Source organism: Manacus vitellinus, unplaced genomic scaffold, assembly GCF_001715985.3.
Source record: "Manacus vitellinus isolate BGI_N305 unplaced genomic scaffold, ASM171598v3 scaffold_5_pilon, whole genome shotgun sequence".
Taxonomy (NCBI): Eukaryota; Metazoa; Chordata; class Aves; order Passeriformes; family Pipridae; genus Manacus; species Manacus vitellinus.
This window is the reverse complement of record NW_021940682.1, coordinates 3,275,871-3,294,209: the sequence shown is the minus strand read 5'-3', so window position 1 is coordinate 3,294,209 and position 18,339 is coordinate 3,275,871. Positions and strand designations below refer to the sequence as shown.

The following is an 18,339-nucleotide window of genomic DNA, read 5'->3' as shown; positions in this document are numbered from 1 at the left end:
AATTGCTATGAAATTCATTGTTTGGTCTGCCACTGAAACTGCCACAGTTGCCATTTCCTTCCACTCAGTACTTTCTTAGAAATGGGGACTAAATACGGGATTAACATAAATCTCTTCCAGCTCGCTAGGCTGGTAGTTCATGGAGAGTTAGGATATAGAGATAACTTCTAAAGCAAAGAGAAAAGCCAAGAGAATACTATATATATTTAAAAAAAAAAAAAAAAAGACTAACTTCTCTTCCTAAATTGTCCTTTCTATTCCTGTGTGTTCAGCAAAGAAAACATTTAACATCAAAACTGGGGACTTGATATCACAATGACACTAAAATTTAAGTAATCTTGGAAATAGGTTTGGACACTATGAATTTTATAAGTTTTGGAGTCAGTTTATAAATTTGCTTTGGGAATCACTGGCTGTCGCTAAGCTTTGTGTTTTAAAAACAATTCTTCACCTTGGGAAAAATAAATCCAGAAAATGATACAAGCTAAATGGAATCTCCAAAATTCTAGTGCAATTTCTGTGCTTCTACAGACACCAACTATATCTTGAGCTCCTAGTGAAAAAGAAGTTAAAGCATCACTTTCTTTGTGCCATAAATCAACTCGGCCAAACTCTCCCCTGGCTATTTTTCTAGCAATTTCCTTTTATCTTAACTAAAAGCTCCTGTTATTTGCTGAAGACAATTAGCTTTATTTGCAAATCCTTCAGCTTCAGATAGTGGAACAATCAGTTCCTGTACTACAGTTTAGAAAACCTACTTCCTAAAAGCCTGTGACTATTTGAAGAACATTACCCACTTGAAGAGAAACACAGAACCACTTGCCATCGAGCTGAAGCTGAAAGGAGCTGCCACAGATCTCAAATTCTTTCCTAATAACTGCAATGAGAGTAGCAGACATATAAACCACTTTCAGTGGAAGAATGGACTGGATGACCTAAGGTTCTAAGACGACAAATATTTGGAGATACCTTACTGTGTAATGTTATACACACACACATACAGATATCCAATTGGTCATCTTTATTTTACTGCTTCAAGACAGTTTATGTAAAAGTAGATTTTTTCTACATACATATTTTGGGGAGATACTGCTTATCACAGCATCAAGATATTGGTAAATTTCTATAATAAACTTTTCCCCATTCAATCCAACATAAAGGAAATATTGTATCTGCTCAATCAAAATTTTAAATGGGGTCTAATAGAGAAATTAAAATGGCAATGCAGGGCATTCTCCCAAAACTCCCAACTAAACCCTAAACCCACAGAGGATTTAACAGCTTCAACACAACAAAAAGCCTTACTGAGTGCCCTTACGCTTTGGCAGGTAAATAATTTATTGATATCAGTATAAAATTATAAATTGATACAAGCTGGAAAGAGACTGAAAATATATAAACCACGTAAACCGGTTTATATTTGTCAGCCTTGTAGGTAATGTGGTAACTATGATGCACATATTTTCTCATTCCAAAAACATATCAGTCTTCCCTTGACCCATGTGCTCTGAGCATGTCAGTAACTTTACCTACTGCTCATATAAAATCACAAGAAAACTGCTCTGTACTTCCTGAACTCTACAAGAAGTGGAACTTTCACCACGTCATGCTGATGTGACAGTGTGATGCAGTCAATTAGTTCAGATTTTAAAAAAACGTTTCAAAAATTAGACTTCTGTATTTTACACATTTTTAATCTTTGCATTGGAGGAGAAGGAAAAAAATTTGGTGAAGCAAAAGTTTTCTTCCTTAAAGAAAACAGGGTCAGAGAATTGTTTGTTTATAATTGTCAGCAACATTTTCATACATAAAACAGTTCTCTCAAATAAAGCTTAAAACTGTCTATTATCTCAAAATGGTTTAGTCCCTCTCCCAATTCCCAGAGTAAGGAACCCTATATCCCACTATATTTCATTATATAGTTTCATTAGTATAAACATGGTTACAAATCACAGTAATGTAAAACTTGCATTGGCAACCTCTCAATTTGAGCCACAAATGCCTGCATTGGAAATAAATGTTCAGGGGTTTTTTCTAGTGTAAAATACACTACAGCTTTAGATTCTGTAGAAAAACTGTCAGACATTTTGGTTGGGGTTTTTCGTAGGTTATACTTATAGTGTGGAAATAATCTTTATGTTCTAAATTTGCACAGTATCTGGCACAGTGTCAGCTAGTTCACAGCTTGGGCTTTGAAGCATTACAGCAATGCAAGAAACAAACACTAAAAATACATAATTATAGATAATTCACTATATCCAGCGTCTCTCACAGCTAGACTTGAGCTGGCTTCAAACTGGAAGCCATGCAAACATATTACCACAGCACTGTACTCGGTCTAGCAAGTCCAAGATCCCAACAGGGATCATCAGCTTGAGCACAGCACTGCACTAACCTGCCTGTACGGCTTCCAGTCTGCCATGGGCTCACATCCCACTGGCCTGGGGCCTGGGAAGGTTGAGTCTGTCTGGAGGAACACTCATGGTTATTTAGAGTAGCATGAGGAGCCATTCAGATACAGAAGCTCCACTTGCACATTTCCCATTCTACAGCCACAAGTCTCCACACGAGCAAGTCAGTCCAGACCCACTTGTGAACTGCAGCTATTCTGCTCTGCTTTGGCACAGCAGACTAGTCCTTTTTCCTAGAAAGTCTGCTCCACTTTGGCACACTAAACAGGCCATTAAAAATTAAAACAGAAGAACTGAACTTCGCAGCATTAAGATGCCAAACTAATTTTCCATAGCTTCAGATCACTGAAACACAGAGAAACACAGTAAGAGTAGGTAATACCTTCTTAAAGTGCTCCATGTATCAGTCCCAAAGAGAAAACATATTCCATGACAGAAGGTTAAAACAAAAAGAAAATCATCTTTCTGGATATGGATTGATAACATGAGGGAAGGAAATGGCAATCACAGATTCATAGAATTAGCTCTGACTTTGATTGTGTTTCTTCGAATCAGTTACATATGGAAAGAGATCACCACATTATACAAACAACATTCCTTCTGTCTTGTGACAGGACAATAGGCAGAATGAAAGCATTAAAGAAACTACCAGATTTTTAGTCGTAAAAATTAAGTGCCTCAGACATAACTGTGTGCTGTTTTGTGGTATTGCTGAATGCAAGTATAAGAACAAATCCAGACACATGCTTTTCTTGATTCAACTTTCCAAAAAACATTCAGTGCTACAGAGGGTGACAGCACTTTCCATTATAAGTGGTTTCATATTCCCCCTGTAGAGTTCCAATGCTGACAACAGGCAAAAACTGCAAGGATAATTTCTTAGGTTATGGTCACAAATCCCCGTCAGTTTTTTAAATAAACAAATATATAAGTATGTGCATACAGCAGTTAAGGGAGGGAGAAGGATTTTACTCTCGTGGAAGGAGGTGGGTAGATAAATCCTGGAGATCTGACACTTTCTACAATACAGGAAACTCTGGCATAATCACTATTTCCCTCAATGTTTCTTAGTTCTTCCAAGATCACTGGTCACGTGTCAACTCTAAATGCCATACATTAAATATCCTGTAAATCACAGACCTGTCAGGATGAGATTTTTAACTGCAGAATTGAGTCAAATTAAAGTATTTCAGTAGCAATTAAGGTAGTTTAGTAGCAGTTAAAATGAAGAAAGCAACAACTGACCTAGCAGAGGGGCTCACTGCCTGCTAGAAATCACAGGTAACATTCATTCCTTCCCTCCCATTGTTTAGGGACTTTCTGAGTCCACCTTTCCAAGTCAAGCAGAAACTGCAGTAAAAATCAAGGAAGCTCAGCCCACCTAAAAAGCACAGCACTGCATTCTAAGAAGAAATGTCTTCAGACACTAACGTGGCACTCAAACGTTGGACGTGATCCACTGTAAACAATATGTTTTATGTAAGATTTAACCAAAACCATACCCTGTTTTCTACATTCCCACAATCTTGGATTATTTAGGTTACTGGCACAGAATTGCAGCTTTCCTCAGGACAGTCAGCCCCATGGGTCAACTGGATTCCTTTGAATATTATTAGCTATAGTTTCTGAAATTTTAACCATAACTCTCTTCCACAGAAATGTTTGCGAATTTTTCTAGAACTAATCCAGGCTATTTAATTTGTCATTTTCTGGTGCTGGTTCTTCCTTTTTTTGTAAAGTTTTTCTTCTTAATTTGACAATGAAATTAAAAAGACTGGAAATAATTATTATAACGCATGACACTACAACCAGTACCCATATTCTCATCTTAACTTTCATATGCACACCTTCCACAGTATGGTATTTTCTAGAAATCTCTACCCCCTTCTGGCGACTGCAGCTAATCTTCAGAAACAGAGCCATAAGGCAGGAATGGACTTATAAATTAGACTTCAGCCTGAGCCAGCTGCTTTTTTCTAACATTATTCCCTTTATGACCATCTGTCCCACCTGCTAACACGTTTTTCCCCTCACACAGACTTTCCACTACAATGATTTGCCATCCTGGCTGACATACAAGTATCAATAGAAAAGAACTTGGATTAAATCCAACTTTGTGCCACCCAATATGTGGAGCTTTGGTAAAGCACTTGACTGCTGGTATAATTAAATCTGCCTTAAGTCTGCTTCAGTTTATGCCCAGTTCACCTATGACCCAAACACCACCACAGTTGGTTGCCACTTTATCTTCCTTCTGCACTGCCTCAGTGAGTGAAAGAAGGAGCTTGGTGTTGTTACACAAGAGTCTCCTCTCTGTAAAGCAATTCTTGCTCTCAGATACACCAGCACATTCCACTGAATGAATCTACTGAGATTTATCTTGTCTATTTGTTGAAGGTGAATTCGCAAAACTCCGCACTCCACGCTTGTGAACTCTTGGGGTTTCAAACCTGGCTGCACGCCTGGTTTTGTCAGCATTTTCTGAATCATCCTAAATTTTCCTCCTTTGGCAGAATTGCCAGAGAGACACAACGCAAAGAAAATGAGGAAGAGAAGAACTGGGAAGGGCTGAGAATGAGGAAATAGAAATTAAGTGGCATGTTGCTATATGGTGAAATTCTGTAGTCCTGGACTCTCAAGAATTCTTTGCTGTTCTCAATGACATCAGCACTGGTATAAACCTTATCAAGGAGTCCAGTTTAAAACATTTATTCCAGCACTCATTTTTCTTATCTGCTTAAAGCCTGACAACTGAAAGGGAACTAGCTACTTTAGCATAGTTCAGAAGACTGCATAACAGTGACACCACCCAAAAAAATCAGGAAGAACATGACAAAGTGTATAATTATAATTTCATTTTGTGTACTGCTGACAATAGTCAGAAATAACAGGAAGGGGACTGCTGAAAAAGCACGAGTGAGGTCACCTTTTTCTGGGTACTACTTTTATATGTCTGCAAAATACAGATGAGGCTTTTTAAAGGCTGTAAATCAGGGAAAGAGAGGGACAGAAAGAATTACAGATGTGTGACATAAGGAATAAAGGCAAAAGAAGTATAAAAGGCAGGAAAAAAGGAAATGAGCACAGTGTAGAATTCAAAGGAGCACGTGCTGACAGGCTTCACATTTCCAACAGAAAACTGGAATTTGACATCTGTGTCCATACAGTGTTTAAAATGAGCTCTTAGTTACTTCCACTGCATTCAGGAAGGAGGAAGAAGAAAAGAATGATATCTTAAGTGAGCTCAGTTCTAAGCATAAGATTAAAATAAAAAGAGAGGGATGCAATTTCATGTCAGTTCCTGGCAGCTGCTCAGCATTCATTATTATCATAGCTCTGTTTGCTTGTGGAGTGCTCAAAATGTGGCAGAGTTGCAGAGTGCTTTGGAGTCCTTCTGAGAGTCCTTAGCTCTGCAACTTTAGGACCAGATGGAAAAAACCTTCTTTTGAACACCATTCATAACGCCAAAGTTTAACAAATAATAGAGTGCTACAGAAATGTTGTTTGGAAAAAAGACCTTAATGGAGGAAATCAATCTTGATTTCTATTGCATTCGAAGCAGATAAAATTAAAGTCACCTATCTCATTTTAATTTTAATTACTACTAATCTTTCAGCTGGTACCAGAAACTATAATAAATTTCTTCTTGTAACATTCTTAATTTCTACATAGAAAACATGTTCAGCAAATGCAATTTACAGAATTATGACAGTCAAGCGTGTCAGTAGCTCTGAATGCCTGCACAACAATCATTACCATGTTATGGATACTGGCTGGCACCATCCACTGAAACGCTTCAGACAGTCATCTTTTAACAAAAAACATACCTTGAAAGAGTCAGTCACATACTTTGCTGTTTCTCCTGAACATCCTCCTCCCATGCACTCATTCTGACAGCCCTAGAAGAAATAAAACCAGAGGAAATCAAACTCAATGCACATTGCAGAAACGTTGAAAAACATTCAGTTAACTCATTTTAGGGACAGATTGCTTTGAATGACCATTCAAGTTTCATCTTCAGTAAGTATATTAGCAAGAACTTTGTGGTAGTTTCCTAGCACAACTTTCCACCCTCTAGGTTTTTAGTTATGCTTCAATTGCATTATTTTGCACAATGGTGTTTCAGGGCTTTCTAGGAGAGACAACATCCTAGATCAGATTATCACTCTGAAGTGCAGAAGGATATGGACAACATCACAAGTCTTTCATTCAAAGCTAAACAAATAGTGCTTTTACACAATTTCATCAGAGTCAAGTTTCTCTACTAGAGTATCCACCTAACAGATTCACTTTTGCCTGTTCTCAAAGAAGCCTGAGTAGGTAGAGTGAAAGGAAAAAGAAAAAATTGGTTTTATTTAATCCTTCATTGAAAAAAGATAGTGATAGGGAATGCCCACCTATACGAATAAATAATGAGAATATTTTGAATTATATACTATGTTGAACTTCAGGGTTTTGCCACTGACTACGTTAGAAAGGAACTGGAACAAAAAAAAAAAAAAAAAGGAGTGCTAGTTCCAGGAATCCTTCTGTTCAGCAACAGAGGGATCACACAGACAGAGACACTAAGGGATGTTGTTGCCAGGGCTGACAGCAAGAGACTTTAAGAGACTTTCAACCCTCCAGGTGAAAAGCCCTACTTCGACCCTACACTGGCTGCTCACCTCTTGGTGGCTGCTTCCCACCCTGCCCTTGCTGCATCTTGGGTGGGAAGTCCCAGGTCACAGGTATAATTCCCTGAAGGAAAGGTGCACAGGAAACCTTTCATGGCCAGCCTGTGAGATCCCTGCTCCAAGCTCTTAACCAAGGAGCAGCCCCCACCCTACAAGGAGGGCTGCCTGCAGGTGGATGGCTGTGCCAGGGAGACAGCAGCCACCAAACTGTGTGGCCAGGGGTGGGACCAGATGGAGCATGGGCATTGAAGCATGACACACACAAGGCAAATAACATTATTCTTTCCCCTTTCTGCAGATCTTGGGGATATGGTACAGAAAAAAAAAAAAAAAAAACAGTATCTTCAGTGGGCCTTCAACAGCCTGCAGGCTTGCTATCAACAAAAGAAAAAGCCAAACTCCCAGCCACAGCAGATCTCACTTCCTCTCCCCTTCCCCTCAAGGCCCCAGGGAGCCCACAGCATCCCTCCTGCCTTCTCACCATCAGCTTTAACCCTTCTCTTCCTCTTTATTTTTAACCCTATACAGAGAGACAGGCAATCATGGCTACAAGATCCTTCCTACCCACTAAAGGAGAATCTGTCGAGAGAAACCACAAATCTCTTTACACTGTACCAATATGCTTTTCCTTTTACTAAAAAATATGGGGGGTTTAGCTTGAAAGCTTAGTGTTTTCTACTCCAGAAGGACAAGACTTCAATAGAGTGTTCACTGGCATTCATGGCAAACCTTAGCAGGACTAAAGTGTTATCCGAACCGAGGGACTCTCTGAGGGACACTGTGTAATAGTATGTCCTTGCTTTCCCTGCAATTCTTCAAATACTTCCAAATTCAGTGTAAAACCCCTAGAAGGCCTTCATGACACCATCAGTTAACAATAGTTAAGTATCCTGCAGATTAATTAAGCCAACTGACTTTTCTTTGCAGTGGAAGGAATTAGGATGGAGAGCGTGCTGGTTACCAGCTAACACGGATGGGAACTGCCAGCTGTGGAACAAGAATGTCTCGAGGAGCTCCAGTTCCACTGCTGGCTTTTGTCTAATATCTAGCATGCCAAGTTGGATTTTCTAATAATAATTACTGATGTCAGCAAATACTGACAAATGCTCAACCATTATGCTTCAGTTTCTTCCCGTCTCTCCTTTATGAAGTTGCCCTAAAGCAAGTGTTGGCATCAACACAGAGAGGACAGAAGCTGGATACAGTTTAATATCCTCTTTTATGATCTTTTTTAAAGATACCAAACTAGTACATGAATTTCAAGTACAGACCACCTACAGGAGCAGCCCCTGGGGGCTCAGTCATGTTGCCCTTCAGTTCAAGGTTCCCATTAAACTGAGTGAAGTCAACAGCCCAGTTTTTGGACGTGTGCCATGGGGCCAATCCTATTCTCCATGAAGTCATTATGTTTTACAGATTTAACTCATGTTTAAAGCAAGTAGCTAACTGCCTTTGTTAACCACATTGAGATTAAATTGAGTTAATCCCTCGGCACTAGAAATGCATTACACAATTACTTTCTAATTGATGGAGTCATATTTTAATGGCTCCATGGCTTATAAATCTGAAACCTGCTAAATGCAATAGGGAAAATTGCTCCCTGATTAAGTGCCATCATTGCCAAGGGATATATGCCAAGCATAAATCTGCCCTTTGTGTTTAATAGCATGGTAGATTTAAAACTGCATCCATTAAAACAATGATGTTATCCTAAAGATACATTTGAAGCCACTGGGTCAACATCTTCTCAAAAGTCACTCAAGACTGTATAAAGTTGCCATGAAATTACACAAGCATGACAGTTTTATACAAGCATGATGTATTTCCTATGTCATGTTGTAGAACTATGGTATACGTAACCACTTTTTGTAAATTGAAGATAGAACAGTATTTCAAAGTTTTCCTTCAAAAATACACATTCATTTTACCATTCCTGTAAAGCCTATATGAGGAAAAAAAAGTGTAAAGCATTATTAGATTAAACTCTATTAAAAAAATGGGGTTTATGTGTCATTTTATCGCTGTGAAATTCTACTAAATTTTTTGCTTAATAGTTGTCATCTGCACTTCTGCTAGAGGTTTCCCAAACCTGGACATTCAGCTCTTCTATTTGGTCTTCAAACTGCCTTAGACATACAGCTTTTCAACATCTTTTAGCATCGTGACCCTGCAATCACTGTCTCTTGGCTACCCTGCTGTTTTTGGCACACCTCCTCTACTTCTTCTATGCAGTCAGATTAGTTATCCTTCAGCTGAAAGGCCATTCTGCTACAAAAATAGGCCCATCTCGTCCCCATATTCTCTAGGTTTCCTAGAATGCATGAGTCTGCCTTCACTTGTCCTGAGCCTTCACATTTAGTGGCTTTTGAGACACCAATTCTTTCTTCTCATTTGGGACTATCTGTTCTATAAACTGCAGTTCCAACAGATGCTTTGTCAAGCTGCTGTGTTTGGGTTTTAGATACACCAGTATCTCATTGGTTCACCTTCAGTAATGAAACAGGAACTGAAGATTATCAGAAACTTCATCACTGTTAACTTATGCTGCAAACTGCATTTCTTTATCTGAAGTGCATGAGATCATTTAATTAATAATAAAAAAAAAGGTTCCAGTTCTCAAACATGTTTTGCAGTTACCTCTATGTGCCATGTGCTTTGTCAACCCTTTTCAAAGAAAACTGATTCTTTAATCAGTTCCATGCTCATTAATTTTCCCTGTTTGGTAACTCTTCTCACTACTGGGGAACAGAAAACTTTCCCTAGCAGAAGGCAGGAGTAAAGAAATAAACTGCCAATAATTTCTGCAGAATTCACACTTTCAGCTAGGAAATAATTTTGGCCACTTTTCAAAACAACTCAAGGGTTGCAGCTTCAGAAAATCCTTAGTCATCTTTTTTTTGGTTTCACCAGTCAGTTTATCGAAGTCAGCCCACAGACAGCTCCGATGCCTCCACTCTGAGTGAGAATTTCATCAACAGCACCACCACCCTGGTAGAGAACTACCACTGACAGGGAACATCTGAAAACCCAAATTCATGCCCATGAAAGAATCACAGACAGTGCTTTTTTGGGCAAGCATTGGCTATTCATGGAGGAGGAGAACCTAAAGAAGCGAATAAACAACAGATGCACAGCTGTGACAGTACAGAGTTCCTTCTACCAAGGCAACTCCATCTCCTGCTACGCAGAGAAACTTAAAGCCAGGACTATCTTGTAGCAGTCATCAGGCCCCAGCAAAGTCAGAGCAGGAGTTTCCTCTGAAGTCGTATGAGAGACAATTTTCAACAAAGAAAGTCCTTCCTGAGACATTTCTCCAAGCTAAAACAGTGTCTTACCACTTTTTCCCATGCTTGCTTCTGGCTGCTAAGTGTCTAAGAAATATTTCATCCTTTAATTTGCACTGGAAGGATAATGAAATTAGAACACTTATCAGATTGCAGGAATATAGCAGATCAGAATAAATTCAGTGCCCAACCCATACTATGGTACTGTCAGAGGCAAGGCAAGTGAGGGGTGTGATGAGCAGCACTTTGTCATTCAAAGCCACCCAAATCACAGTTGCCTTTCTGGACCAGGTATAGAATAGACTCCAGTGTGCACAAATGCCATATATTCTGTGTATTGCTACAGTCTTATAAAAGCACTACCATGACTTCAGAACAGCTTTCATCTCTTCCAAAGAAATGTTAATACATGTTGGCAGCCACACCACATAAAAGATGAATTTGAAGAAAAATGAAACAGTAATGATGTTCACAGCTTAAAAAAAAAAAGAAAAATCCACACACTGTCAGACAGAGAGAAATTCTGAAAAACTGCTGTAGGGTTGAGTCTTATAATACTATTTTTAATATCAACTAAAATATATATTTATTTAATGACATTTGTGAAAGACTTCCAGAGTTTAAGAAGGTCATTTATGGAATCCAGCAGCCAGGTACGTTAACCTCAGCTGTCATGGGAGTTGATGCATGATATAAAAATATTTTAATTCTGTCTTTATATTGCAGGTATGTGAACAGGAACACACACCTATATACGTGTTACCGTGCAAGTGTCTCCAAGTATCTTCCTTGTGCTGGGTCATTTACATGACAGGGCAGCACAGCTTACCCACCAATGTCTTTTAAATCTTCTCTTTACAAAACCAAGACGAAAGAAGCAAGAGGACTTATTCTTAAAGGATATTTCTAACCACTCATCAAGCCAAACAGAGACTTTCGAGGTATCTTTGTTAGACTGGTGCACTGTCCAAGCATTGGCTTGCCACTCTTCAGCATGAATTCAGAAGGTGTGCAGCACAAAATCAAGAGCAGCTACAATGATGCACCTCAGGGTACGCACAGATCAGCGCTGGGGGCAGGGGAACAAAACCAAAACCGACCAAACATAGAAGGACAATTTGTTATAAGTGGTTTCAGTGTGTAGCTTTTAACTGAGTTCCCGAGAATTTGTATTGATTTCTGCACTTTCAATACACTTTTTAAGACTACTCTTCCTATTATACATCCACCCTGATGCCTTGTCAGCTTGACATTATCACCTTATTGTGGCTGTTTATTCAACCTTGAGCTGGCACTAATGTTGGTTAAACAGTGAGGCAGTGCAATAACAGTACAAAACAAAGGAAAATAAAAGGCAACCAGCACAGCAGAAAATGAAAGCTTCCACACTACTTAGTGATAATTTTGCATCAGAACAAAGGCATCAGGGCTTAGAACACAGAAGAGTTCCTTTGTCTAAGAAAGCTGCACTGCATAAAGTAAGGTTGAATTGAAATAGACTATTATTAAATTAGTCCCAAAGACTGTGCAGGCACTTATCTGTGGCTCTGGCTTGAATTGCTTTAATTAAAAGCAATTTAAGTAGTTTGAATAAAATTGAAATAAGCTCCTCTTAAAACAAGCATCACTGTTTTTATTATGTCTAAATAAAAGGCAATTCAGATCATATGAGCACTTTCTACCTTATTGGTTAGAAAAATCTTAAAACAGAGAACATAAAGAACTGAAAATATTCAGCTAGCCCATCCCAGATTCCTATTTAGTAACATTTATAACTACATCACTACTGTCAAAGAAGACCAGGTTGCGTTCATGAAATTAAATAGACACAAGACAATGTTGCCAATGTAAAAGTCATTTCAGTCAGCACTCAGGTGAGAAACCTCTCTTGGAAATAATGTCAATTTTCTGACTCGGTGCTTAAAATAATATTTGAATTGGTTCAGTAATGCCTAACCTGTTGTACAAGAAAGCTTATATCAGTTTATCAGTTTTATATCAGAAGATAGCGAGGCTAGGCAAGGTGAAAGATTACTTCTGAAATCCAAGACAAGGTGAAAGATTACTTCTGAAATCAAAAAAGGTTGTGTGCTTGGCAAACTTAATTATCAAGAAGGCTAAAATAAAAGAGTTCACTAGAAACAGAAGACAGATTAATTTGTTGTGACTGACTCTAAGGAGAACATGAGCAGGGATCTATTCAGCTTCAGGCTACAATTAGTTTGCCAGAAAAAAATTGCAGCATTAGCTGTGACTTACACCCATACAACCTGGAGCCTAAAGGGTGATCCTTCCCAACTGAAAAACACTGAAAACCTACCACCAGCCCCATGCAATGCAGGACATAAAGCAGCTGTAATCTCTGTGTGGTGCCCCTTTAGGCATTAGCTAATTTGGCTTAATACATTTCCTGCATATCCAGGCAATTGTCCTTCCTACTTCTTCAGAGAAATAGGCAAGTACCCTAAAGAAATGCTCTTCACAAATGCAGTGTGCTTTAACCTTGATTTCTAAGCCCACCGTTCACACTGTTCTTGTTTGTTTTCCCTTCTATGACCCTCCTGTTGCTCTCACTCCCCAATGCTGTTTCCTCTGTCTTCACAGTTTACTGGCTCTTCCCTTCTGATGGAGCAAAACAGCCTCGTACAATTAGGGGAAGAGGCAGATGACCTAATGGAGCTCTTCCATCTCTAACTCCTATGAACAGTGCCTCTAAGTGACTCTTTTGTTGGCTTGTTTGTCTGCTCTAGCATTAATTAGGTTTTTAACAAGTGCATTGTTTGCTAGAATGGCATAAAGAAAAACATGTTAAAGCCACCAGCTGGATCTAGTTGACCTATAAATTCATCTGCCTGTTTTCTAACTAGACAGTGTCTCATGGGTCTGTGATATGGAGATTGCACAAACAAAATAAGTGAAAATTCTGAAAAGTTCTGGTTTTACTGTGTTTAGGCCCAGTTTTCTTTGATATGTGATCTTTTACCTCAAACTGCCAAAAACAAAGGGTATAAATACTGTCACATAGTTTTCTGTACCACTCTAAACGGGCTTTGCTGTTTACCACAAGGAAGTTTCTCTTCATTATAATTTCCCTAACAGTTCTCTTAGCCCATGTATTGTATAATGCCAGGTACTAAATCAGCATTTTAAGATTTTATAGTAAAACTAACCAGGATGCATTCTTAACTGCACTGCTATACCAGCAAAGATGAGCCTAAGCATAATAAAAATTAATCTGCTTATTCTCCTCAAAGATTCAGTTGCACAGGTTATATTTCTTATTCTGAAACAGCTGTTGAGATAAACAACATATCTGATTTAAAGATGCATAAAATATAGCTTACAATTTGTTTGTGAAATTGCCTCGTGGTGGAAACCACACAGATCCTGCAGCTGATGACCAAGGCAATTGGCTTGATGCACTTCCCAAATGATAATGTAAATAACATGAAGGCACAGAGAGCAGAAACAAATAAAGTCATTGTCTGAGGGTTTAGAACTGGAAGCAAGACAATTTAGTGCAGGAGACCAAAGCTTCTGCAGTTTGCAAATAAATCATTATAGGCTCCTGGGGGGGGGGAAAAAACACACACACACAACCAAACCACAGCAGAGACAGTGATGGATTCCAAAATGAGAACTGACATGCTTAAAGAAAAGAGCTAGCAAACAAAATCCTGATTTTAAGGACACAGTCCTGTTTGCAAGCTCCCTCATAACTACAGCGGAACCAGGAGAAATACGGGGTCAGGCCTGAATCACTGGCCTGTATAAGGGGTCATTTGTAGCTATTCTCAGAGTGCTTAGACCGTGTCCCATTTAAGTCCATTTTGCACTGGAATAAAGGTTTACATAAGACCTTTGCTGAGCAAAGATGAATCACACACTGAAAACAAAAGCTCTGTGGAGGAAAAAGAAAAAGACTGGTTTCGGAGGAGGAAAGAGTTACTTTTTTTCACCACGAGTCCTGTGCACAGTCCTACTAGAGGTAATAAAACAGTAACTTACACAGCTGGCTCTCGAATAACAGAGTATAATAAAACACTCTGCAGTTGCACATGTGGTGGCTGGTCTGCAAAGGGCCGACACAGGTTGGCTTAATATCACATCTTGCCCTGATAACTTCATGTGGCCTGTTTAATTCATCACCAAGTATCAAGTGCCACTGCTGCAAAGGCACAAGAAGCACGACTTTCTGTAGTGTGCTGGCTGTCAATGCAGTTATTCCCTGTTCCCTGCTTCCCAGGGTGGTTTACCTGCGAAGAATCCAACAGATGAAGCTGATAGAGCATGGCAGCAGCTATCTAACCTGGGATCTGAATGGGTTCAGGTCTGCAAGTACACTCTGCTTCACTAGTCAGAGGAGCACTCCTTATAAACATGCTTCTTTGCTGTGCTGGTCTTCTCAAATGGCTGAGCAAAGCCCCTGGGTTTTGCTTGCAGGCAAAACTGTGTACACCCAGATGTGTGTTCTGCCTGGACATGTGGCCACAGTGATGAAGAAGGACCCAATCTTGAGCTTTCAAGGCTCACAGAGATCTAGGAGGTCTCTTTAAACAAATAATGCAAAGTAGGGTAGAAAAAAACCCACAAATCACATGAGAAAGACAGCAAGCTTTGTCTAGAGGTGTTGCAAATACTGCGTTCTCTTGGATTCTGATAGTGGGCTGGAACTGTTTGTTCCAGATAAAGAACCAAGACCTTCATTGTTTATAAGCTTTAAATGAATTTTCTCACTGTAATACCTGGAAGCCTGGCTCTACAGTCACAAAACCTAAGTAAAGGAAGGTAGAAACATCTGTCCCTTCTACAGACAGGAAATTCAGGCGTAGATTGTCCCATCCCACACCTCACACTGGCTAGCAGCTGCTTCAGGGAATTCACTGGGAGGTGACAGGTGCCAGAAAGGAGCATGCACAGCTCCCCAGGAACTAAATCTGTAGCTCCTTTTCCTTAGAGAGACATACCCATCCAAATCCATTACAGTTCTTATTAGGGAAAAGGAACGAATGTAAATGACTGATGTGGGTTTTGCTGTTCACCTATGCAAGCTGCAGAAGACTCACCTATATTGACTTCAACAGGTTTTAAGTCTGGCATGATAGGTTTGAAGCAGCGGGAGATCTCTCCCTGGCTTTTACCAAAGCCTGGGTTATACTCTTGTGACGCATCTTTTGCTGTGTGTTCAAACACTGCCTTGTTTTAAATAGACACAATTCAACAAAGTAGAAAGGAAATTGAAGCTTTCCCCTTGATATAAGGGCCACTAGGAACAGAGCTAACCCAAAAGAAAATCCTTGGGACCTGTCTGAGGGCAGCATGTCTAATAATGTTCTTGTTCAAATAACAGCAGAGATGGAGCATATTTGCATGATAGATGTGCAGCTCAGGATATTCTAGGAACTTCCTTGCTTTACAGTCTTTGGGTTGCAGTCAGTGGGTGCAACAAAAGGTAAGAAGTGTAATCCACCTCACCAAGCAAACATAAATAATCCCATGGAAGTTTACTAACAATCCAGGAAAAGCAGGACACAACTACAGCATCACTGTACAGTGTCACACATTACTCCCGTGAATGAGGACAAACACCAAGATAACACCAGTAAGAAGCTGCTTTTCTTGATGATACCTTCTCAAAAGAGATAAAATGTTTCAAAATAGTGATAAAATCAGATACTCCACCTACTTAGTATATATTCAACTGTGTAACAATTCTAAGGCAGGGGGAAAACAGGGATTATAAGACTCCAAAATTTTGGAGCTGCATTACACTTACTCTGTGTCTTTTCTAAAAACCCTGTGAGCAAACCCTTCATCTGAAGTCCCCTATCAATTGTTGACAGTGCCCAGAACAAACTGGATGCCGCCCAGGGAATTTGAGAGTAAAATATCACCCAGTACATTAAAAGTGGCCTTGGAAAAGTGCGGTAACAGATACTTGTAAAGGTGTCAGCATTAAGAACACAAAGCAAAGAGAGAGAGGCCCTTTGCCCAAATTACAGCCTGGTAAAAGAGCACCACAAATGAGGAGTGATGCAGTCTCTGTTAGAAAAATGGTGACATGCTAAGAAATGGCACTGTAATGAAGATGATAAACAAGTCTACAGCAAGTAATGCAGGCTTGTTTTCCTACAATTCCACATCTGTGCCAATGATCAAACAGCCCGACTCAGCTCCACAAATCTAAATTGCTAAATGACTTGTAACAGCCCCATGAACCAGGGGTTTTGTCCAGCTTCAATCCACATAAACATCAACGCTCCCAACCAGAACATCTCTGTCATATCTGAATGTATCCAGCTAGCTAATTGGAAGCACCCTAAAACAGTTCAGAATTGCATCTGATTTGTCCACTGTTGAAATCCAGTTCACCTGGAAGCAGCAGGACAGAGCATTTTACACGTATGTTCTAATAAATATTTTTCCCAATTGACACAATAAAAACATTGCTGGCTGCAGCACAGCACCTTAAAAGAAAATCTGAAAGGAAACAATGATAAATGCTAGATTTTCAGATCAATGAAGAACGAGAAAAAATGTTGATGTTACTGAACTTCTATCTCCAGGTATCAAGAAGAGAATAAAACTGTAAATGCCAAAAATTATCTCTGAAAAAGTGTTGACAGGCAAAAGATAATATTAAAAATATTAAAAAACCCCTCAGATGATATACTTATGATGGATCAATGCCTCAAATATATGAGCAAATGAATACAATATGACTTTTTTCTGCATGCATGTACACATCCAGCTGTACAGGTGTGCCAGAAATGATGCCTGTGTAGTCACTATATAAGATCCTATGCTACAACTTCTACTTCATGCTGTGAAAGGAATAAACTTGGCTCACGTTATACTCTATACTAAGACACAACTATTTATTTTTTCTAGCTTTTAACTTCTATACTTCAGGCAATACTTTCTAGCAGTTAGGAAGAGTGTTGTCAGATTGTAAGTAGGCATTGCCACAGTACAGGGCACAAATCAAGACTCACAGTTTTGACTCTCAACACTAGCACTGACTGTGATCTTGATAATTTGATGATATTAATAAATCTTGATGTTCTATTAAAAAAAATAATTATGGTACTCCTGAATTACAAATCCATAAATAAAGTTTATAACGAACTAACTATAGATCCTATTAAAAAATAATTACTTCTGCTTCTATTCATCCAGGAGCAAAAACTTAACCTCTCCACCTGTTTCCTCAAAGTTTAGAATCAGGGAAATAAAACCTGTATCATACATCTGGTAAGAAACTTGCTTCACAGCTAGCCTGCTAAATATGTTGAGAATATCACAAGTCTTAAAATCTGCTATGAAGTTTTCTTTCCCATACTGCTTTGGTTAAAAATTTCTATTATTTTATTGGAGGGTGAGTGACTCTCTACATTAACTAGAAATTATAAGATATAAGGAAGAAATTATAATATTGCTGCTGATTTTAGGTGGACTTTATGTGATTTTTAACGACTTGAATGATGATATGCAGTCAGACAAAGCCTTGGGAATTCATAATTTTGTAACAGTAGGATATGCAACTTTATATGGTAAAATTACATATTACATTTGAGATGCAGTCATGCCCACATTACACAAAATCAAAAACGTCTCTTTTATTCAGTTTTTCGAGTGTTTCATTTTCCACATATCAAAGGAAAAATTCCACAATTCAGAGCATTTAACATCAAGTATTACAGGAGTGAAAACTGCCAGACAGAACCTTCACAGAAGCTGTAAGAATTCTAACCATGAACTGAATTTTACTTGCAGTCAGTTGCATTGAAAAGAAGTAAAAAGAAGACTTTGTAAATTCAATCAAAAAAAAAAAGCAGCTTTTTTTTTTTTTAAGACAGCACTTTTCTTAAGGTTGGTGTTTTTATAATAATGTTTAAATCTCTGAGATACCCCCTTAACTTTCCCTTGATATTAGTAACTTCTCTAGGAGTGCTGATATACCTATTCCTT

The 18,339-nt window shown here is 38.9% G+C and overlaps 1 protein-coding gene across 1 annotated transcript in view; it reads right to left on the bottom strand.

Annotated features, from left to right (window-relative positions):
• BCAT1 (branched chain amino acid transaminase 1) overlaps positions 1-8,389 on the bottom strand; it is a 47,371-nt gene extending 38,982 nt beyond the window's left edge. Inside the window, exons 1-2 of the mRNA XM_029963389.1 lie at positions 8,363-8,389; positions 6,239-6,310 (exon numbers count right to left, since the gene is read on the bottom strand). Coding sequence (XP_029819249.1) covers positions 6,239-6,310; positions 8,363-8,389 — 99 coding nt within the window. The remainder of the gene's footprint in view (positions 1-6,238; positions 6,311-8,362) is intronic.
• Between the last annotated feature and the right edge of the window lie 9,950 nt (positions 8,390-18,339).